The 21,734-nt window shown below is 44.3% G+C and overlaps 4 protein-coding genes across 6 annotated transcripts; 2 read left to right on the plus strand and 2 right to left on the minus strand.

The window, feature by feature from the left end:
• Positions 1-1,816: 1,816 nt before the first annotated feature.
• On the minus strand, positions 1,817-3,962 carry LOC136494027 (large ribosomal subunit protein P2A-like). Its single transcript, XM_066490165.1, has 5 exons — positions 3,837-3,962; positions 3,153-3,241; positions 2,609-2,832; positions 2,113-2,399; positions 1,817-1,877 (listed from the first exon to the last, which is right to left on the minus strand). Exons 2-4 carry the CDS (start codon positions 3,238-3,240, stop codon positions 2,373-2,375), a joined length of 339 nt encoding a protein of 112 aa, XP_066346262.1. The 5' UTR covers position 3,241; positions 3,837-3,962; the 3' UTR covers positions 1,817-1,877; positions 2,113-2,372.
• Positions 3,963-8,126: 4,164 nt separating this feature from the next.
• Positions 8,127-14,306, plus strand: LOC136492696 (uncharacterized). 2 transcript variants are annotated; one of them, XM_066488692.1, is made up of 13 exons: positions 8,127-8,305; positions 8,516-8,903; positions 9,279-9,356; positions 10,148-10,305; positions 11,130-11,193; positions 11,333-11,400; positions 11,640-11,895; positions 12,436-12,582; positions 12,670-12,776; positions 12,850-12,903; positions 12,973-13,056; positions 13,374-13,537; positions 13,792-14,306. In XM_066488692.1, exons 2-13 carry the CDS (start codon positions 8,564-8,566, stop codon positions 13,934-13,936), a joined length of 1,665 nt encoding a protein of 554 aa, XP_066344789.1. In that variant the 5' UTR covers positions 8,127-8,305; positions 8,516-8,563; the 3' UTR covers positions 13,937-14,306. The 2 variants fall into 2 exon arrangements, with proteins under 2 accessions (XP_066344789.1, XP_066344788.1); XM_066488691.1 differs by having other exon boundaries at positions 11,324-11,400; positions 13,792-14,305.
• A 541-nt stretch (positions 14,307-14,847) lies between these two features.
• Positions 14,848-18,432, minus strand: LOC136492697 (OVARIAN TUMOR DOMAIN-containing deubiquitinating enzyme 7-like). Of its 2 annotated transcripts, none has more exons than XM_066488695.1 (11): positions 18,247-18,432; positions 18,042-18,148; positions 17,903-17,978; positions 17,463-17,612; positions 17,193-17,257; positions 17,033-17,117; positions 16,748-16,897; positions 16,516-16,636; positions 15,642-15,766; positions 15,418-15,524; positions 14,848-15,169 (listed from the first exon to the last, which is right to left on the minus strand). In XM_066488695.1, exons 1-11 carry the CDS (start codon positions 18,310-18,312, stop codon positions 15,043-15,045), a joined length of 1,179 nt encoding a protein of 392 aa, XP_066344792.1. In that variant the 5' UTR covers positions 18,313-18,432; the 3' UTR covers positions 14,848-15,042. The 2 variants fall into 2 exon arrangements, with proteins under 2 accessions (XP_066344792.1, XP_066344790.1); XM_066488693.1 differs by having other exon boundaries at positions 15,418-15,527; positions 18,247-18,428.
• Positions 18,433-19,308: 876 nt separating this feature from the next.
• Positions 19,309-21,468, plus strand: LOC136492490 (oryzain beta chain-like). Its single transcript, XM_066488490.1, has 5 exons — positions 19,309-19,648; positions 19,780-20,159; positions 20,253-20,792; positions 21,042-21,181; positions 21,213-21,468. The coding sequence occupies exons 1-5, from the start codon at positions 19,309-19,311 to the stop codon at positions 21,466-21,468; spliced, it is 1,656 nt and encodes a 551-aa protein (XP_066344587.1).
• Positions 21,469-21,734: the final 266 nt, after the last annotated feature.

Consider the following 21,734-nt stretch of genomic DNA (forward strand, 5'->3'; position numbering starts at 1 on the left):
GGTTTTACACATCAATGAGCTTCCTAATGCCATGGTTTCTTAATACTCTAACATCCAAACAACACATGATACTTTTTCTTTCTTGTGTATTCCATCCATCCCAAAATAAATGTCGTTATAATGTTCGTGCCGGTTAAATATTTTTAAGTTTGCTTAGATTTATAGGAAATATTAGCAATATTTATATTTTCAAATAATTTTACTATGAAAATAGATTCAACGATCTATCTAATAACACTAATTATATATTATAAAATATTAATACTTTATATATATATTTGATCAAAGTTTAAAACATTTGACTTCTCGGAAGTGAGAGCAACACTTGTTTTGGGACAGAGGGAGTAAATCAAACAGCGTTTGGCCTCTTGCCATTTTATGCCCATCCAATTCCACATGTCAGCGGGATAAGGAATAATGAAAACAACATTTTAAGCCTAAACTTCGTTTCTGCTATTGTTTCTATACTTGCTGATTAAAATGTGAGTTAACGGTTAATTTACTTCAGAATCAGAATGCTTAGTTTGTGGTCTGTAAACTTTAGCCATAATATACTTAAATGTTTATTCAGTCATACTAGTTTGTGATCTGAAAACTTTAGCCGTAATATATACTACTAAATGCTTATTTAGTCACACTGTGAAAGTGCTTCAAATATCAAACAGCTTGTCTCATGTAATTTTATCACTATTCTAATCAATCGAGTGTAAATTTTAAGGCAACCAATGAACCCAACGCTGAAGGGTCTTTCTATCCACTCAGGCTATCTAAGGCTTCAACCAAACGGTGCAACTCTAAGCGCTTGGTAAAATTTACTTGCTAAATTATTAGGTGCTGTCTTTTTTTCTCTTTCTGCAAATAGGAAGTTCATTTACTAAGCTCTTGGAGTTGTTCTCACAGGCAGATAACATGCCCAGCCAACTAGGTCAGGGTTGCATCCAAAATTCCAGATAGCCCCGAAGTCCCAAGTCTCAGGCGCGTGTCGACAAAACAGAACAAATACCTGAACTTGTACGATGCCTTTTACTCACTCAGGCGCGTGTCAACAAAACAGAACAAACGCCCCCGAAGTCCCAAGTCTCATGCGCGTGTCGACAAAACAGAACAAATGCCTGAACTTGTACGATGCCTTTTACTCACTCAGGCGCGTGTCAACAAAACAGAACAAACGCCCCCGAAGTCCCAAGTCTCAGGCGCGTGTTGACAAAACAGAACAAATGCCTGAACTTGTACGATGCCTTTTACTCCATTGGTCACTGAGGTTTTGTTTAGTTTAGTTTAGTTCCTCCCCTAGAGTTTTCTCTCTATCTCATCGAATGTTTGACACATTATAAAATATTAAATATAAACTAAAAAATAATTAATTACATAGTTTACAACTAATTTACGAGACAAATCTTTTAAACCTAATTAGTCCATGATTTGACAACATGATGCTACATTAACACATATGCTAATGACGAATTAATCAGTCTTAATAAATTTGCTTAGCAGATTACTGACAGATTTTATAATTTATTTTTTTATTAGTATCGAAACACCTTATGCGACACCCGAAACTTTACCCGGACCTGATATTAGCGTCTAAGTCAAAACGAGAATTTCAGTCAAAAGTACAACGAACCTTAAATACGATGCAGTGTGCCTATAGTTCTTATAAGTTTGGCCAGCCAGGTGATGCACCAGGGAAATTCCAGCCGACAACCACTATCAGACATCAACTTCACAGCTCTTAACTTTTATCAATGCAAAAATTCATGCCAAAAGCACAAATACCCACAGCCAGCCTCCGAGCAGTTACCAATGCGAGTCACAATTCCAAGCACAACGAAATTGGCTACTGCTATCAAGATCTTTCATGGTAGCACATACATATACTCAGGGGTTGTTTAGTTGTCGAAATTTTTGACGAAATGGTACTGTAGTACTTTCGTTGTTATTTAACAATTAGTGTCCAATCATAGTCTAATTATGCTTTAAAGATTCGTCTCGTAAATTTCATCTAAACTGTATAATTAGTTTTATTTTTTATTTATATTTAATGCTTCATGCATGCGTCCAAAGATTCGATGTGACGGAAAATCTTGAAAAATTTTGGGAACTAAACACTACCTCAGTCAATCGACATGTACCAACAAAATAGTGAACAACCAGGAAATTTGTGGCAACCGATTCATAATTTTGGATAGAAAAACTCTGGTTCACCAGTAAACCCCAACCAGCATAGCAACCTACAGCTGAATTACCACATATAAAGACAGCAGTAGTCTTTCAAGTACTTTCCAACATAAAACAAGGTTAAAGTCTCCAAACATGACTATGATTTTCCTCTGGCTCTCCAACTCAAAACAATACTCTGATGACGGCACAGCTTAGTCGAAGAGGCTGAAGCCCATGTCCTGCAGGAAACATAATCAACATAGTCAGGAAAGAACAACATAAAAGAATTGGTTTCAGGATATCAAGAGGGAATGCAATTGAGATGGCAATAGAGCATTGTTAGTGGTATTTTGCTCATGAAGATAATATCAGAACAGAGTAGCATATGGCTGCTGCTCTGATAGGGGGAAAAATTGTTGCAGACAGAATGGGAGAACAACGATCTTACATCATCACTTTCTTCCTTCTCTTCCACCTTCTCTTCTTTCTTTGCCTCAGCTGCAGGAGCAGCTCCGCCAGCAGCAGGGGCAGCTGCCGCGACAGCCACACCACCACCGCCACATGGGACTGAAGCAAACTTCTCCCTGCCTGCGGCAATGAGCTCGGTAATGTCCTTACCGCTCAGTTGGGACAGAAGGAGTTCCATCTTTTCATTGTCAACTTCACAGCCAACTGGGACATGCACAAGTAGGAATGATAGGATTAGATGCTTCTGCTCATGAGACATGTGATGCGAAGAGTAAATTAGTGAATTCAGGGTCAGTACTGTGATGAATACACCACCAATGCAAATCAGACCAACTGTGCTAAAAAAAATGATAACTTGTAGTTTAACATAAATAAAAAAAACCAAGATTCCTACCTTCGAGAAGCAGGTAATGATATTGGCAGAATTGAGTTTTTTTTTTCATATAGCCGAGTAGAGTTTATAGTAACAAGAGTTAACTGTTGGATGTGTTGCACTCCTTGAAATGACAGTTAAGAGAAATTACCTGACTCCAGAATGGCTGCCAAATCCTCAGAAGAGGGGCTGAGGTTCCCACCGAGGACAGCAAGCAGGTAGGCAGCAATAAACTTCATCCTGCTCAAACCATCATAAATCGTCATATTAGCTAGTTCCCAATTTGAGGTGAGATAAAATAGTAAAGCAACCGACCCAAGAATCTAAAGCAAATCAACTACCACGAATCTATTATCTGTTACAATGAAAAATTCAAGCACTAATATATGATAACAACAATGACAAAGTGCAGCACCAGAAAAATACCAATATGCTTGACGGAAATCCGAACAGAAGTGCATACAGAAGCGCATAGAGGCCAATACCCGGTGAATAGTACTCGGTGAATGTTTACTACGGAGTACATAACACTACAAGTCAACATCCACGTTTAAGGACCAGAGCAAATCTTAACAAGGCCTCCTCAACTAGAGATCTAAGTCAACAAGCAGTTCAAGACATGTCCAGAATGGTTCAGCGGATTCATTCACAATATCAGAACCCAGCGCAGAGAAATAGCATCTCATCCGAACAGCAACCACAGTAGCAGGAGCGACATGGGTGATTTTTGCAAAAAGTTCGAAGTTAGTAGGCGTCAAACAGCCAAATAGCTTGTGGTTGTGTTTGGGAACTCGGTTTCGCGCAGCAGACAGGGAAGAGAAGGGGGTTGCAATACCTGGTAGGCGACTGGGAGCTCTTCGCCGGCGAAGTCCTCGAGGGAGAGGGATAGCAAGCGCACGGCGGCGGGCACTGGGAGGAGAGGCGGAGGCTGGTGGCGGTTAGGGTTACTTCGCAGTGTATATATACATATCCGCCACGTGATAATTGGGCCTTTAATGGGCCTTCTTCTTCCAGGCTGAGACGCGCCTGTAGGCTGTGTAGCTTGTACTCGGAGAAAATGGCGATTCTGCCGCTATCGCACTTTAGTCGTCTCGCAAATAGAATTCGTCCGTCTGTGGTTATTAAACGAGGCATGCTTGCTAAAATGCTCTGCGATAGATTTATTATCAAATTAATTTTTTTTGTCATGGCATATTTTTTTTTCCCGTTTTGCCTCTCAGCCTTTTCTCTTTCTTTTCATTCACAATCATTCACGGAGAGCGAACCAGAGATAGAGAGACGCGAGACGGACGCCGCCACCTCCCTCTCGACGCGTCTGCGTGACGCCAGGCCACCGCCGACCGTCCACGCCACGCCGCGGTCGCCGCCCTGACGCTTCCGCGCCAGGCCGCGGCTGCCGTCCTATCACGTCCGTGCCAGGCCGTCGCTGTCGCCCCGATGCATCCGTGTCAGGGCGGGAACTGGACTAGAAGCTCGATGAAGGTAACCTCGGCGGGCTCGAGCGCAACGGGTAGTGGCAGTAGTGAGTGCCCCTTTTGCCATGTTCCATTGGTCCGGATCCAGAGCAAGCAGCCGACTACTTTGGGCGAGTGGTATCTCAAGTGCCCGTACAACATCATGGTAAGGATTCTTGACATCGATGACCTCACTATGTCTCTTGTTGCTGCTCTGATTGATGCATTTTGAGTGTAGGCTGATCCAACTACCTGTGGTTACATTCGCCCTGAGGTGCAGAATGTGAAGTTGAAAGCACAAGAACACCAATTGAAGGCTAAGAAGGAGGCATCATGACTGTTGCTCTGAATTAAAAGCAGAATTGCAAGAGTTGAAGCAAACACTTGATAGTGTTGTAGCTGAACTTTAGAAACTAAAGGTGAAGCCTACAGAGTCGATTCATGAGCCAAAGCCTGAGCCGAAGCAAATTGTGATCGATTATTCTGTTTTTGTGGGCTTTGTAGGTGTCCTGATTGGTGTTGTGGTTGCTTGTATGTGGAAGTGAACAACTAATGTCTGTGTTAGTCAGCCAATGTGTGTGTGAGTTAGCTCTTGTGTGTCTGTGTGGTTGTGTGTGAGTTATGCCGCAGACATGATGGATCTCAAGATGGACAAGCTTATCGTTCTGGTGCAGCTGCCGGTGATGTTGTGTTTAGTAATTGCAGTCCTAGTTCTTTTAGTCATGGTGGTGCTTATTAGCAAGTGAAGCATGTGTTGTAATGACATCAAAGTCCTATATAATGAAGAAGATGTTTTCCTAGAATTATGAGTCATTTTTCACTTGTTTATGCAGATCATGTGGTCTGATTTTGACATAATCTTGTTTGCATTTAGACAAATTTTGGATAGAATTTTGCTTGAATTTGGACAGAATTTCAATTGAATTTGGAAAGAATTTTGACACAATTTCATGATCACAATAATATCCCAGAAATATAGTAGATTTTATAAAAGGTTCACACAATACATAGGTACCATTTAAGTTACAATAACGTAGGTCCAAATAAATTAAAGTCCAGATAACATTCTAGACACAAAGCATCAATTGGTTTTAAGTTTCTTTGGCTTCAGTTTTTTTGGTGGGCTCCTCTTTTGCAGTGTCTTGTCTGGTGAGGCGCAATGATGGGATCGACACCTTCACCTAGCTGGGTTTGGAGTCGGCTACAATAAAAGTATCACTATGAGTCATTTGTTGCTCTTGTGTATAAGTATAAAATAATGAGAATTAATGTGTTGCATAGCCTTTTATCACCCTAATGGGGCTGTTCTGTATGATCTGGTCCCTTGTGAGACTTCTGGGGCTAGAGAGTGTCATTGAAAGCGTTTGGGGCTGGTGGTGCCATTTTTTAGTCATTGAAAGCATTTGGGTCTGGTGCAGCCATTTCTTGATCATTGAAAGCATCTGGAGCTGGTGGTTCAATAGCAGTATCTAGAGATTTTCCTCCCTTCTTTGCTCTCTTTGTTAGGATCTTTGCATTCTCATCATATTTTGTTGTATTTTTTTGGCTTTCTTTTCCTATAAGTTTAGAAAAAAAAATATTTAAGTTAATGAGCACACAAATCAGGACAACAAGTAAATATAGCAGGTCTTACCTTTTCTTGATCCCATTAAGATGGCATTTGTAGCTTTAATCTCAGGATTGAAGGCAGATCTCATCCACAGCTTATAATGGTGAGCCTCCATCCAAACTAACACTTGAGGACTAGCATCAGTGATTGACTTGTAAAAATAATTAAAAACTGATTCTCTATAAGCTTTAGCTGCAGGATACATCTTAGAGAATACATCACCACCAAACCTTTTAATAAAATTGTTCATTAGATGTCTAAAGCATTCCCTATGTTCAGCATGCGGAAATACTTTCTTAACTACATTTTTTAGACCTTTGCATGCATCTGACAAAATAGCTAAAACAGAAAGATCTCCTATGGCCTTATGCAACTGAGTCATAAACCAAGTTCAGTTATCGGTTGTCTCATCATTAATAAAGCCGAAAGTAACTGGGTACATCCAGTTATGACCATCTATACCACAAGCTGCAGCTAAATGACCATTTAATCTACCACTAAGTGCAGTAGAGTCTATGCTAAGGTATGACCTGCATCCTTCTAAAAAAATCTTCAATGCAAGGTTTTAATACACAGAAAAATCTATGAAAATAGAATATATCGTCTACCTCCTTAATGCCAATCTCAGCAGCACTACCTAGACATCTCTTCAGGACCTCTCCCCTCTAATTAAATAGCAGCCGAAAGCTCTCTTGCTATTTGCCATACAATTCTCTTAAAGCAATTTGCCTACCTCTACAAACAGTGTTATAATAAATTATACATTTGTGCTAATCCTGTAAAGTGTCTTGAAGTTCCTTAGGGCCCATAGTTGTTTCCTTCCTAAGATGATGTACGGCCTTTGAAGCAACCCAAGCACTAGTTGGTGTGGTAGTCTTCCTCCTAGCACTTGATTCACATGTATGCTCATCAATAACCTTTGTCACCTGCAATAAAAAATAATTAATCAAGACAAACAATATAGAAGAAGGACAAAAGAAGATTGCCGGTCTAAAGTTATTGAAGGGAAAAAATAACGGAACGCAAAATGCAAGTTAGTGCCATAACGTTGCACCCATCGGGTTGTGTATGCCCAACAAGATGCCAAGGACAATCTTCTCTGTTGCAATCAACAATGTATCTAGTTGGATCTGTTTTGACAATGTGTAGTTCAACTCTTTATTTATAGCAAATTGTTTCACAGCCAATCTAAACTCCTTCATGTTAGGATAAACTATGCCAAAATCCATACTGGGCCGATTTGGATCATGCACCACAGTTTGAGAGAGGACTGTGCTGCGTGATCCAAATCGGTCCAGTATCATCGTTCTGTTAACCGTAGCATTTACTAGCTGCATTCCTTGCCTTATCAGCCTCCTCATCCTTAGCCCTAAACCCCAACAGTTCATACATCACCTCATCATCAACAATCTCAATTCTTCCCTCTTCATCTCGACTTTCCTCAATGCGTAGAGTATCTCAATCAACCAGAGGTGTCTGCATCTGCTGTGCAGGAGGTTCTACCAGTGCTAAGCGAAGATCAGGCTCCCCATCGAGCCTAGTACATAAAAAAAGGTGGCACAGTTATATTACCACCACATCTACACTAGTCGAGTCTCATGTACACGATTAGGCACAGTTACGTTACCACCGCAACAAGAATACGTACCTTTGGATGAGATCTGGCAAGTTCTCCTCCATCCAGCACTCGGAGCAGTGCTGGCGTCGGCCGGCAGAGCCGGAACGCCTGGTTGGCTTCGGGAAACGTCCCAGGAGGTGGCCTGTCGTCGACCGTCGGCGGCGTCGTCGCAGGCGGTGGCGGCGACGGCGGGGAGCCGTTCCCTCTCCTCGCTTGACCTAGCGGCGGCGTCTCCGTCTCATCTCTCTCCTGTCCATGAACAACTGTAGATGAAAAGGAAGGTTGTGATAAGGCTGAGGGGCAAAACATGAAGAAAAATATGCCACTCTAAAAAAATAAATTTAATTTGACAATAAATCCGTCGTAGAGTATTTTAGCGGGTGTATATCATTTGATAATGATAAACTGACAAATCCTGCACGATGGCAAAAGTCGGAAGCCCACTTTTCGTCGTGGCAGAATCGCCATTTTCTCCTTGTACTCGTGACCCTCGCCTGCGCTCTGTTTCGGTGTTTCCTGTCTCTGGTGGCGACGACTGGGCAGCCACCGTTGCCGCCGCCCGACGCCGGGTGCCCAGGTCTTTCATCTTCGGGATCTTCGCCGGCCCGACGGGCACCCATCAGGTACGCGCACCCCTTCTCTTCCGTTCCCGCTGTTTGGAACCGAGCACCCAAACCCAAGCTATTTGTATTCGGATCTGATCTGAATCTCATCCAATTTCAAGTGTATTATGCCTGCAAACCTTCTCTCTCTCTTTTTTTTTTTTGCAAAAAATATTGGGCGTACAACTGGGTCGCTGATGGAGTTCCTGGATTATTCTCTCTCTGATGCAGGAATGCAGTGGTGGAAATTTGATGAGTTAGTGCTACGGGTCTGATACGATGTCACTGAAACTTCCAATTCCGCAAGGGCTTTCCTTCTTAAGAAGTGTTGGATGGTTTGAGGACCGGAAGGTTGATTCAGCAGCCAAACAACAGTTATCCCCAACATTGAAACTCCAGACAGATAAGGAGGCCTACAGACCTGGCGATTCAGTCACTGTGACTATTGAAATCTGTACCCCAGCTAGTTTGAAGGATGATGCTGGGCAGACAGTATCGGGCGAGGATTCCCCCTCGCTGTTGTTAGATGTGCTCTCCTTTGAACTTAAGGGGATTGAGAAGCTGGATAGCCAATGGTTCTCTGTTCCGAAGCCCTTACCAGGGTCTAAACAAAGGCGAGGTGACAGTCTGATTATCATGTCATTGTGTAAATGAATCATTTTCCTAGCAATCTGTACTCCTATATAACAATGCCTTTTCTCATTCGCCATAAATACTTAATATGTTGATTATCTTTTCACATGTTTGATCTGCATGTGCTAGTCCTGGTAGCCTAAATGTTGTTTAGTCATCAACTCATCATTTATGCCTGTTTTTTATTCAGTGCTTGTTTGCAAAACTTAATTTTTATCTTGCTCTTTGTATTTCATGGTTGGGCATTTGTCCTTTCATCCCTTGAGTTGCCCAAGTCTGTTTATTGTTACATGGAACTAATTGATTATATCCTTTTTTTTAGTTTTCTCATATTCCTCCTTTGTGCCGTGATTGAAACCAGGTGAACATATGTTTCTGGATTGTTCAGCACCATCACTGGTTTCTAAAGTAATAATTGGTGCAGGGCGAACAAAAACGTGTAAGGAATTCCTTGTTTTATTGTTCCTTCTGTTCAGTAGTGGACTTTAAGTTCGATAATGTTATATTCTATATCGCTTGAAACAAATGTTGGCATGATTTCTAAGATCCTGCTGCCCTAATAAATTATTTTATACTTCACTAGTTCTGCTAATTATTTAGATAGCGCTTGTTATTCTCATTGATCCATCTCTTAACATGAACTGAAGATATTTATTTTCCATCATACCTTCATGTAAACCATCAAAAACATGTGAGTCTATCATTTCTATTTGTGAAGCCAAACGCTGTTCTTTCCTGCATTTGTGGGGGTAAAATGTGTAACGTCAGTCACTAAGAGAGACATGGCTGTACCGTGGAGGGGTGTTTGCCACATGCATGTTTATCGAACTGTTATTGAATGTTGGCTTCCTTTTGGCATGTTATCTTAAGTGGACAGTGTATAGTTGCCTTCTCTTTTCATTTAGGTTCCCTTTAGAATGTAGGAAAATTTTCTGTTTGCTATGTTTTTCCTATGAAAATGAACTGATTCCTCTAAAATTCCTTTGTCCCAAAGGACCTGTGTGCTAAATTGCTAGCATAGTTAATAATAAAGACCCAAAGCACTGTCCTATCTATTTTTTACATATCTCCTTGTTTTTAGGCCTTAAAATATGTTCTTATTTCTTCAGTTGGCATTTTAGTGCTGTGTGTATCTGATGTTAATAGTTTTACTAACTTTCTGAGCAGTGTGTGAATTTCAGCACAAACGCTTTGTAAATAACTTAAACTCTGCGAAAACCATTTATGCAGACATTGCACGTGTGGAGCTCCCAAAGATCTTACCGCCATCTTACAGGGGCATCAGCATCCGCTATTTTTATTATGTTAGGACCACATTATTTGGAAGACCAGTTGTACTGGGTAATGGAGACCAATATAAAGGTCTTGTGAATAGTGCAATTCAACTGGTGAGTGTGAAGCTTGTTTTTCTGCTTTTAATTAATTCTGACGAAAATGATACTTTTGGAATATGCATGTTGTATGCTAAAAATATGGATTTGCCGACTTGATGACTGGCATTTAGCAAACTGTATTACTCTTCTATAGACTATTTGAGCTTGTAAGTTGCATAGAAGGTCTTGTCAAGATCACTTGTTCAACATCAATAAGGACCTGAAATTTTGTCATGGATAGAAAAAATAAGAAATGACATACAGTGCAAAATGTGAGATAGAGTAAACTAATTGTCCTACAAAACTGTAGGATTGGCACCATATCTCTTTGACTACCTGCTATTTTTGATATAGAATGAGATGCATGCAAACTTACAACAATAGGTCTCGTTTCTGAAATTCTTGTGTCTTTACGGCCAGTGACAAAGCCGCTTTTTATAAGTTTGTGGTTGTGGGGCTATGGGTACCTTTGTAAGCATCATGAACATGCCTTCTAGAGGAACGGGGGAGGTGATGAGAGTTTACATGGATACACCTCATACTCCCACAAAATATGCAATTTTATATGGGCCCAACAAGTATTGTGTGCTGACAGTAAGATATAATAAGCGATAAGCGCCTCCATGTGGTTCTTATGCTGGCCTTAATCTTATGAACTTGTTCATGAATTACCATCACAGCTTAATCACTGTATTGGAAGCCACTTGATTCGACTTCAGTTATTGTTTCTAGCATCATTCAACATTGTACTGAATGTGTTATCTTTCTATCCACGTTTATGTAATACATCTAAGTAACATTTTTCAGAGTAACTGACCAAATTCACTTGTGTTCTGCAGGAAGCTCGAGTCCCATTTCAGATACGTGTTTCCCAGAAAAGCAGCAGCCTACTAAATGAAGAAGGTTAGTCATTATGCCAATTTAAGGTGCTTGCACGTCAAGTATTATCAATTATCATGTTAACGCTCTGTTGGGTTTTAAATGAATGTTATCAATTTAACTATTTGGCTATTAACGACATTGACTTAATCAGATGTTTTAGGGACACTGCCATTCTCGGTGGATCAGCCAGGCATATTTTGGAGGGAAAAAGATGAAGATTCAGAATGGGTTAGTTCTATTTTTCTATGAACAGATCTCAGATTTCATCACTATATTGTCGTACACATTTTGATGCATGAGTTGGCAAAATGTTATTTATTCATCACTTTGAAAAAAAATGTTCATATGAACTGGAGCAGTTTTTCATTAAAAGGTATCTTGCATTTAGATGTAGATAGTAAATTAACTAAACCATATGACTGAAAAATACACTTTTTCTGTACTTAATTGCTCTTACTCTATTGCAGAGCAAAGCAAATGATAATGCTGATCTAGAAGAAGGATATGATAGTTCAAAAGATGAAGTTTCATCTGTTTCCTCATACAATCCTTCCAAAGCAAATCCTGAATCCTCCCTGAGGAGCTCGTTGTCAGTGCAGTCTCTGTCATCTCGGCTCTCCACGAGTGAGCCATTTTATAATCAAGTAGAACGACCCAATTTCCCATCATACAGTCCAATTCCTCGATTGTCAGTGTCAGAGATTTCAGATGATCATGACGGAGGTAAAGAACTAAAGCTTAAAGTTGGATACTTAGATTTGATATGCTTTAGAATTTTGGTATTCAACTCATATGGGGAGGGAGGGAGGGAGTATTGTGAACTTGATATCTCCCTCCCTCTGTGTTTTGCCTTCCTGACCTGAAGATTTATGATGTGGAATTGTTTCTCCTTATTCCTTCCTTTTTGAATGCGGTTAGTGTTACCAGCTATCCCTTTTCTATTAGTATGCAAAACTGCAAAGTTTTTCATTTCAGCTTTGTTGAGATTAATGTTTCTATTAGTATATGCAAACCTGTAAAGTTTTATCCCAGCTCTTGTTGAGTGTTCCTTCGCAAATTTGAGCGTGTTTTTTCATGACAGAAAAAAATGCCCATGTTAGTAGTGCATCATCCTTTGCTGCAAAGCACTTCTAACTTGTGACAATATGACCTGTACATGGTTCTTTCTCAGAAGGGGGAGAGAGGGCACAACTCTTACTCATATGTTTAAATATTATATTCACTTACATGGAGGGCGTTTAACTAAATAAATGCCACAAACAGGTTTAGTTGCACCTCAAAGGAAGCTAAACATTTTGCTTCCGGTTCCGGACCATCAATCGAATGGGCAAACGATTTCTCCAGATTCTTATCACTCAAAAGATGATATTGGCCTCCCCCTTACGCCAAAAAATGTTGATCCAACTGGATGTAAGCCATCATGCTCCTGTGCTATATGTGTTATATTTCACCAGTCTACTTCATTGTTATCATCCTTTTTTGTTTCTTTACTTGCAGCTGAAGGCTTTACGAGAGGAAGATCTTATAATATAAGAATTGATGACCAAGTTTTGCTTCGTTTTTCACCCAAGAATTCTGACTCAACTTATTACTTTGGTGATATGGTACAAAAATTTGTTTTATTGCAGTTCTTGCTGTGTTTTGTTAGAATTGGTTATCTCAATTCTTTTGTTGCAGATTGGTGGAGCACTTACCTTCTTTCACAGAACTGGAAAACGGAGGTGCCTTGAGGTAAAAGGTTAAGCATGTAAATTTCTGTGAAATGGAATTTCAGATTTATGGTGGGTTGGTAATTTGCAGGTAATGATAACCCTGGAAACATCAGAAACAATTAATCCTCGTGCATTACATCCTTCAAGAAGGGGCTCACCGACAATAACCAAGGTATCTTTTCATGCATTTAGGATTTTGTCTAAGTTTGAACTAAATCCTAATGATTTGGATCCTTTTCTACACAAACCAGTCCTAGTGTTGTGAAGTATTATGATAGCATTTTCTCACATCAGGGCAAGTACCTTTTTGGCTTGAGTAATTATTTAGCTTGGAATTTCTTTACCATTGTTAACATTCCAGCAATATCAGATGTCATGCTCTAGCTTCTATGAAACAAACGTCATTTTTTATGTCAACCTTTTTACTGTTAACTTCATTAGTTGGTTATAGTGGTTCACCCTTCTCTTCTCTTTCGACTTCATGTGCAGCTGCATAGTGAGCATCATGAGGTTGTTGCGGATCTTCACCAGACAAGCTTTCTATTTTCCATTCCCATTGATGGCCCTATGTCATTTTCTACCTCAAAGGTCACTGTACAGTGGTCTCTTCGATTTGAGTTCTTCACAACCCCTGAAGGAACAGACCCAGCTAGGTATGCCTCAGTGTTAACTATTTTGTGTGCTGGGACAGTGTCTTGCTTTCATATCTTTGCTATTATTTTGCATGAATATTTTGATAGGAGTTCGTAACTACTATCATAACTCGTTGTGTTAGAACTATTTTACTTGTTTGACTTGAGTGATCTTATTCACAGTGTGTGTCATCTGGTGCTTGGAATGTGTGAACATATTTCTTGTCTGCTGCTGATAGTTTTGAGTGCATAATTCTGGCTTCTCTCTTTTCCAGGTACGAGCACCCACTCCTTGTTGAGAAAAGGGAGAAGGGCGAATGGGTCCTCCCGGTAACTGTTTACGCGCCTCCATTGCGCAGACGAGCTACTCACGGGAGGAATGATAGATCTGTCTTACCCGGAAATATCTTCAACTCTTAAAGCGCACTGTCGCCTGCAACACCTGACTGCTGCCGAAGTATAGTTATTTTCAGCTGGAAAGGATATACAGATTATTCTGACTGGTACAATTGCATCAAAAGGGTTTCCTCACTCTAAATTGTTATAGGATCTGCAATGTGATGCCTATTTTACAAAAAGCACATCAGAAATAGAGAACAAATGGAGTGAGAAACTTGACTTGCATACCAAGTGGATTTATTGGACCATTTGTTTCATCGATTTGTGTACCATGAGAGCAGGCATTAGCATTTGGTGTTTAAGATGTATATCACAAAATATAACTGTGACACAAGCGGCACACATCTGCGCCAGGGGCGGATGCAGTACAGGGGCATGGCCCAATATTTTTTTGATAAAAAGAAGATACTTGTATGTATATTATATATGAATGTATATTTGTAATTTGGTCATCATGTGTACATTTGAGCCCATATAGAGGAATACTATTTTCATCTTATATCAGGGCTTCACAATCCCGTAGGTGGGCTGTGAGAAGGCAAGGCACGCACTATGCATTCTAGTCGTCCGAACGCTGTTGCGGTATTTGAGAATCACGTGCACACGCCTGCATCGGAGACTTCCCATTCTCTCCTCGATCTTTGCATGCTTAATCTACACTAGAGATCAGCATTTGGAGGGCAGATCCACTGATGTCAGAGTTCAGCACTTGGAGGCAGATCCACGGATGACAAGGAGGTTGGGCATCAGGTGCGAGCGTCTCGTCGTCTCACCATGTCAGGCCAGGCGAGGGCACCAAGATGGGTGCAGTGGAGGCCGAGGCGTCAGCAGCTACAGAGGTCAGTCGACAGGCTCAACAGCTTGCGCATTCCGCAACGGACATTCCTTTACACGGGATTCATCATCAAAAGAAGCTTTGCACTACTATGGCATCGATGACACATCTGTGATTCTATTCCATCTCAAAACCTGCTAGTTTACCAACACCATCGCCCCTCCTGTCGTATGGTTAGGATGAATTACATGTCGGTCACTCAGTAAGCACTCAGCAGATCGCATTCGCTTCAGCTAAGCATGAGAAGACACAGCTGGATGTAAAGCAGGCCTGGCGTATCTGCTGCTTGTGTTCAGATGCAAAGAGCTCCTAGGTCTGGCGCAACTGCAGACTCCTTGGCCTTGGAAGGTGCTGCTTCCGCTTGATCTTTCTTCTTTGGTTTCTTCCCTTTCTGGCCTTTCCCTTGCCCGCCTTTGGCCCTGATGGGTTTATATTGAGCACATTTAAAGCAGTTCATTTCACGTCTATGTGTAATCAACTAATAAAAAACAAGTTGCTACCAATACAAAGAACAGATGTAACAATCAGTGTATATGTGATATGTTGTTTTTTATTTATTCAAAGAGAACATATTGCCTACCAGTAGAACATCTCCGTGATGGGATAAAAAATCTCAGGTATAGCATAGCATATGATAAAAGACTATGTAAACAATGAAGGGTTATACCTTGGAGGCTTTCTTGATGATGATGATGATGATGATGTGGCTAGACTACAAGACGCCTTGTGCTTCCTTGCAGATCCACAGGAGCAACAATCCTTGGTTTTCGACTTCTCCTGTATGACAACAAGAATATATATTTCCCATTTGTTGCTTTCAGGATAACGAAGCCACAAGACACACCAATATTGGCAAGATCATCAGTTAATAATCGCCCACATGACAGTTACCTTCTTAGATTGCACAGCATCTGATTTTTTTGGTTTCTCGACAGTTTCATCTTTGCTAGAACAACTTGCTTCATCCTTATGTTCAATCATGTTGTTCTCCTCTTGCCATTTGATAAGTTCATCTCCTATGAAATAAATTCAAGTTGTGATCATTTTAGAGAGCTGAACCTTAATTAACAAGGATGAGAAAACCAAACAGAAACCAACCCAATAGTCAATGCCCTAGCTTCCCTTAACATCTAGACATACTTCCCAAAATCAGTCTAATATAGCAACTAAAAGAAGTACACGTAGAGACATTTTCTCTGAGATCGACAGAAATTCCATATGATCAGAAATCTATTGTCCATGGGACTACTGTCTCAGATATTAAACCCCTTTGGCCATTACAGACATTCATTGAGCAGAGCAGATGTAGCCCAGCAACAAAACAAGTCCTACCAAATATCTGTTCAAGCTTCTTCTCAATGATAATCTTTGTGATGACCGAAAAATGGTAAATCTGTTAACTAATATGCATGCAACCAGAACAGCTTGTATATAGAAACTGAACTACCTACCAATCATACCCTTTTGACAAATTCATGAGTGAGTGAGGCATACCCAAGATAGAAAGCAAAGAAGTAAATTGTTTGGGATGACTACATATGTCAGCGAATTTCATATTGTAACAACTGCTGAATGTATGTCAGTGGTGCAAATATGCCCTTGAATCATACCACGGATAGGTCTCACTACAATCTGTTCAGCCAAGGAATTTTCTTGCCCCAACCCCCAACATCCGTATTTTGGCAAAAATACTACTGGAACAAGACCATACTCAGACAACTACATTTATAGTGCCTCAGGAGTCAAGATAGTTTGAGATACTTACCATTACATGCATAGTCCATATAAGGGTCTACCTCTGCATCATCAGTAGTACTGACTGCAAGTCGCTCCGCTATCATGTACTCAATGGCAGCATCAACATCACCATCCATTTCTCCCAGAACCTGTATGATAATAGCAAATTTCAGACTAGAAGAAAAATGGCTACTAACAAGGAATCTAAAGTAAACATACAACTGAGCTGCAAAAATTGTGATCGATCAAATAGTTCATACATGCTCAGCTATGGCAACATCAGAACATCCAGTTCCAGCCATGACCAATTTAACTGATGTGTGGTCATAGGTTGATCTGTGTGAAGATTTCTTCACCTCCTTTGCTTTTGTTTGAGTGTTATTGTTTATGTTGGATATATTGGCATCAGTCTGTAACTCAATAACAAAAGGAAATAGGCCAAAGTATAAGTGGCAGTATTGTCAATGTTCCCTCAAGACTATTTTTCAGAGCTCTTCCAGGACACAAACAGAACTGAACCATTTACAAATCACACAACAAAAAACCTTGATGACAACTGGCATTGCAGGACCTTGACATGGATCTTCTCTCAGCCTGACACTGTTGTAGTGCTCACCATGATGATAAGACCTGTATTGGCATCAAATTAGATTTACGCTACCATCATTCAACATGTACAAACAGTTGAAGGATACTTTAACTTACAAGTGAACCATGTTAGTAGCTTCACGGCCAGAAAAGTTGTTTATGTACCAACGTGGTGAGTTAAGCTGCAAATCAAATGGTAGATCAGAAACGCACAGCTGCTAATTAATACTTGCAATATGCCATCGATGATAACTAGAACTGCAGAGCATCCCAGTGATATTAGAAACATAATCCATACAAAACATGATATTCTCGACTGCATGAAGTGTGCTACATATAAATCAAATAAACCAAAATTCTATTTCTAGGCTTGCATCGCTAACCCACCATGTGAATGCATATATTTCTTCTTGTCAGCAGAGAAGCGGCTTGCAGCTCCATGTGGCCAGCCCAAGTTCCATCCTTTAGCATAGAGTCACAGTATTCCTCAAATGGAACTTCATCCTCGATAAATGGCTCAAATTCCTCACGGTGTTTCTGCAGATGCGAACAAGAAGGATTAGGAAGCATAGATAGTCCAACGCTTGCATGTACCACCAGCAATTTAGCATTCATTTCATCTCCATTAGAATGGCTAGATTTAACGTTGGCTCGCTACGCCTAACACAACCCTCCTCCTTTACCAGGGCTTGGGACCTGCTATGTTGAGACAACATAGGCGGAGTTAGCAATTTAGCATGTTCAATTAAAATCGAAAGCCCTTCTCTAGTTCATGACACCATGGGTACAACTACAGTTCGCCAATTACAAAAGGCTATCCCACATACCACAATGTATTCCACAACCATAGCTCGGTACTTCATGTGCTCTTCCTCATTGCCTTCAAGCTGGTCACCCATAGCCCTGCATACTACATTGAGTAGTCATATAACTCAAAAAGGACGCATAAAGCCAGTCCTACTAAACCTGAAGAAGCAGTTTCCATCTGCCGTCACTTCGACTATCTTCAGCCCAAGGGAGTCCAGGTGCGCCCTTAACTGCGCCATGTCACCCTTCTTCCCGAGCTTCTTCTCCTGCGAGGGAACCGAGACCGAGAAAATGAAGTCAGACACTCCTGTCCCCGGAGAGGATCCAAGCGCGGAGGTTACGGCAATGGAGCACAGCTCGCTACCGCGTCGCGCTTCGGCGGCTTGCGGAGTTTGGTCGCCGCCGCCGCTTTCTTCTTCTTCTGAACCATCGTGCTGCCTTCCGGTGGAGTTCCCTCAGGAATTGCACGGGCGGCGGCCGGCGGCGAGGTGGGAGCACAATTACGGAATTCCGCCGGAGCCTTGGGAGAGATCGGACGGGTGTGCAGGGAGAGATCAGGCTGGGCCTGGACGAGTACGGCTCCGTTACATCGATGAGCTTAACGGGCCCGGTTTCTAGCCCATCACTTTTTGCTAGGCCGTGCGAACCGACGCATGGTCGCGTTCGGAGTTGGGACTTGGGAGTTGGTGCCGCGCACTGCAGCCGTGCTCCTCCGACGTGACGTGACAGTCGCGCTCTCGAGTTTTTTTTTGTTTGGAGGATTCGTGACCTTTTTGAGTTCGTCTTGACCGTCCGATATCGAAACCACACCAAACTACTGTCAAAACTCAAAAGAAAACACATTTTCAAATTCAAATGCCTTTGAGACGGATATCATGATCGTGTACCGCACCATATTGGAGTTGGAGTACGACTACCAGCCTATTTGCTGGGTCGTATTTGGCTTATAAGTTATGGTTTATCAGTCAACGAACAGTATTTTTCTCTCACATTAAACCAGTCAACAGTATTTTCAGCCATAGCTTATAAGTCAAGCCAGCCTAAACAAACAGGGTACGTCATGTTACGTACACCCAGCGACGTGTCCTATTCCATCTACTGCCACGTGTCCGACCACAACTTCACGGCCCGACCAATAAAACCCGCCGGGCACCGGCCTTCCCGGCACGTCCAATCCAAAGCAAAGCAACGCAAGTCGTTCGCACTACAACGCACGTACAGATCCCCTAGTAGGCGACTCGACACGACCCTCGACGTCGCAAGTCTCCGGCGACACGCGGCCATGGTGGGCGGCGTCGGCCGCGGCATCGTCGCGCTGGCCCTGTCCATCCTCATCCTCTGCTTCGCGTCGGCGGAGTCCGCCACCGAGGCGCTCGGCAGCGACGCGGTGGGCGGCATGGCGCGGACGGAGGCGCAGGTGCGGGCGATGTACGACCAGTGGATGGCGCGGCACGGAAAGGCGGCGTCGAACGCGCTCGGCGAGCACGACCGCCGGTTCCGCGCGTTCTGGGACAACCTCCGGTTCGTGGACGCGCACAACGCCCGCGCCGGCGCGCGCGGGTACCGCCTCGGGATGAACCGCTTCGCCGACCTCACCAACGCCGAGTTCCGCGCCGCGTACCTCAGCGCCGGCGCGCGGAACGCCACCGCCGCCGCCGCCACCACCGGGGAGAGGTACCGCTACGACGGCGTCGAGGCGCTTGCGGAGTTCGTGGACTGGAGGCAGAAGGGCGCCGTCGCTCCCGTCAAGAACCAAGGCCAATGCGGTAAGGATCACATCACATCACCCTAGTAGCTTAGCTTAGCAGTACGTTTCCTTTTTTTTTCTTCTCGATCGATCTTTGCGTTGCGTTGCATTGCTTACGGCTCCGAGCGATGCGTTTTGCATGGTGAGCAGGTAGCTGCTGGGCGTTCTCGGCGGTGGGCGCGGTGGAAGGGATCAACCAGATCGTGACCGGCGAGCTGGTGACGCTGTCAGAGCAGGAGCTGGTGGACTGCTCCAAGAACGGGCAGAACGGCGGGTGCAACGGCGGGATGATGTACGACGCGTTCGCCTTCATCGTCGGCAACGGCGGCATCGACACTGACAAGGACTACCCCTACACCGCCCGGGACGGCAAGTGCGACGTCACCAAGAGGAGCCGCCACGTCGTGTCCATCGACGGCTTCGAGGACGTGCCCCGCAACGACGAGAAGTCGCTGCAGAAGGCCGTCGCGCACCAGCCCGTCACCGTCGCCATCGAGGCCGGCGGCCGCGAGTTCCAGCTCTACGAGTCGGTAAGTCAACTAGCTACTGCTGTGCCCTAGGTCAACGTCTTTCTTTTTCTTCCAAACACAGACGACGGCGCAACAACCATGGCTGGCATGCAGGGCGTGTTCACCGGCAGGTGCGGCACGTCGCTCGACCACGGCGTGGTGGCGGTGGGGTACGGCACGGAGGAAGACGGCGGGCGGGACTACTGGCTGGTGCGCAACTCGTGGGGCGCCGACTGGGGCGAGGGCGGCTACATCCGGATGGAGCGCAACGTGGGCGCGCGCGCCGGCAAGTGCGGCATCGCCATGGAGGCGTCCTACCCAGTGAAGAGCGGGGCGAACCCGGCCCCGTCCCCCTCGCCGCCGACGCCGACGCCGGTGACCTGCGACCGCCACAGCTCGTGCCCGGCGGGGAGCACCTGCTGCTGCACGTACGGCGTCCGGAACGTGTGCTTCGTCTGGGGCTGCTGCCCCGCCGACGGCGCCACCTGCTGCAAGGACCGCGCCACCTGCTGCCCCGCCGATCACCCCGTCTGCGACGCTCGGACCCGCACCTGCGCCAAGAGCAGGGGCAGCCCGGACACCGTGGAGGCCATGATCCGGTTCCCGGCCACGCGACACGCCGGGTCGCTCATCGCAGAGGAGCTAGTTGATTCGGTTTTCGAGATTTTAGTTTAGGCGTTGCTTACACGAATTTTTGTAAATAGAGTTAAATGCACCAGAGATCCATTAACCTGTGAGGACTTGTGAAGAGGTTTTAGTTGGGTTCATCAACTTTCAAAGTGGCTTTTTGGTTCCATAAACTCTTATACCGTATCACTTAGACCCACCTCCCTCCAAGTGGGCTTCTCATGCTGACGTGGCCTCTTGACGTGTCTATCTGAAGCAGCTCTTGCTCGTGGTCAGCGGCTAGCGAGCCACAGGCCGGTGGTCAGCGGCTGCAGGAAGATCCACATGCTCGTGCTCGTCTCCGTGCTCCCCGACGGCGCAGCGGTGGCCGTGAAACGCCTCTCCGGCGACGGCGACGCGGGCGCCGGCAACCGCGAGTTCCGCGCGCGAGCTGGAGGTGCTGGGCAGCCTAAGCCACCCGAACCTCACGCACCTGCTGGGCTACTGCGCCGCCGACCGCGACCGCATCCTCGTCTACGAGCTCCTCGAGCGCGGCAGCCTCGACGCCTGGCTCCACGGTGGCGACGCCGAGGACGGTGGTGGCACCGAGACGCTGCCCTGGCCTGCGTGGCTCGCCGATCCGAAGCAGCACGGCGAACGCAGCCACAACCCCTTGGCGCCGTCGGTGCTCAGAGTCTGTGTGATCCCAGCCTCCGACGTCTAGAACCCCACCGCCCTCGAGCTTCTCCCGACGACGTTGACGAACTCATATGCCGGCGGTTGCAGCTACCCGTCGACGAGGGCGAAGTTGCCGGCGAGGCCGCGGAAGGTTGTCTCGCGCACCACCTTGAGGAGCGTCGCTCCAGTTGCCGACACGTCGAGCCGGTCCAGGTCCGTGACCGCCGCGCTCTGCGGCGGTGTTTGGAACACCGGGCTGGAGACACCGGCTGCCTCGACCGCCGCCGCGATCGCCCATGCCGTGTCGTACGA

Source organism: Miscanthus floridulus, chromosome 11 (genome assembly GCF_019320115.1).
Source record: "Miscanthus floridulus cultivar M001 chromosome 11, ASM1932011v1, whole genome shotgun sequence".
Lineage (NCBI taxonomy): Eukaryota > Viridiplantae > Streptophyta > Magnoliopsida > Poales > Poaceae > Miscanthus > Miscanthus floridulus.

Bases quoted from the DNA above. Each gene is read 5' to 3' on its own strand.
- LOC136492697 (XM_066488693.1), bottom strand. From the start codon at position 18,312: ATGGTTCAGAAGAAGAAGAAAGCGGCGGCGGCGACCAAACTCCGCAAG. The intron at 17,118-17,192 runs GTAAGTTAAAGT...ATGCCAATACAG, and splicing joins GCTACTAACATGGTTCACTT to GTCTTATCATCATGGTGAGC. The intron at 15,767-16,515 runs GTAAGTATCTCA...TTTATTTCATAG, and splicing joins TATGGACTATGCATGTAATG to GAGATGAACTTATCAAATGG.
- LOC136494027 (XM_066490165.1), bottom strand. From the start codon at position 3,240: ATGAAGTTTATTGCTGCCTACCTGCTTGCTGTCCTCGGTGGGAACCTC. The intron at 2,833-3,152 runs GTAATTTCTCTT...TGCATGTCCCAG, and splicing joins GGCAGCCATTCTGGAGTCAG to TTGGCTGTGAAGTTGACAAT. The intron at 2,400-2,608 runs GTAAGATCGTTG...TGTTTCCTGCAG, and splicing joins AGAAGGAAGAAAGTGATGAT to GACATGGGCTTCAGCCTCTT.
- LOC136492696 (XM_066488691.1), top strand. From the start codon at position 8,564: ATGTCACTGAAACTTCCAATTCCGCAAGGGCTTTCCTTCTTAAGAAGT. The intron at 12,777-12,849 runs GTACAAAAATTT...CTTTTGTTGCAG, and splicing joins CTTATTACTTTGGTGATATG to ATTGGTGGAGCACTTACCTT. The intron at 13,057-13,373 runs GTATCTTTTCAT...CTTCATGTGCAG, and splicing joins GCTCACCGACAATAACCAAG to CTGCATAGTGAGCATCATGA.
- LOC136492490 (XM_066488490.1), top strand. From the start codon at position 19,309: ATGTACGACCAGTGGATGGCGCGGCACGGAAAGGCGGCGTCGAACGCG. The intron at 20,160-20,252 runs GTAAGTCAACTA...GCTGGCATGCAG, and splicing joins AGTTCCAGCTCTACGAGTCG to GGCGTGTTCACCGGCAGGTG. The intron at 20,793-21,041 runs GTTTTCGAGATT...GCTCGTGGTCAG, and splicing joins CAGAGGAGCTAGTTGATTCG to CGGCTAGCGAGCCACAGGCC.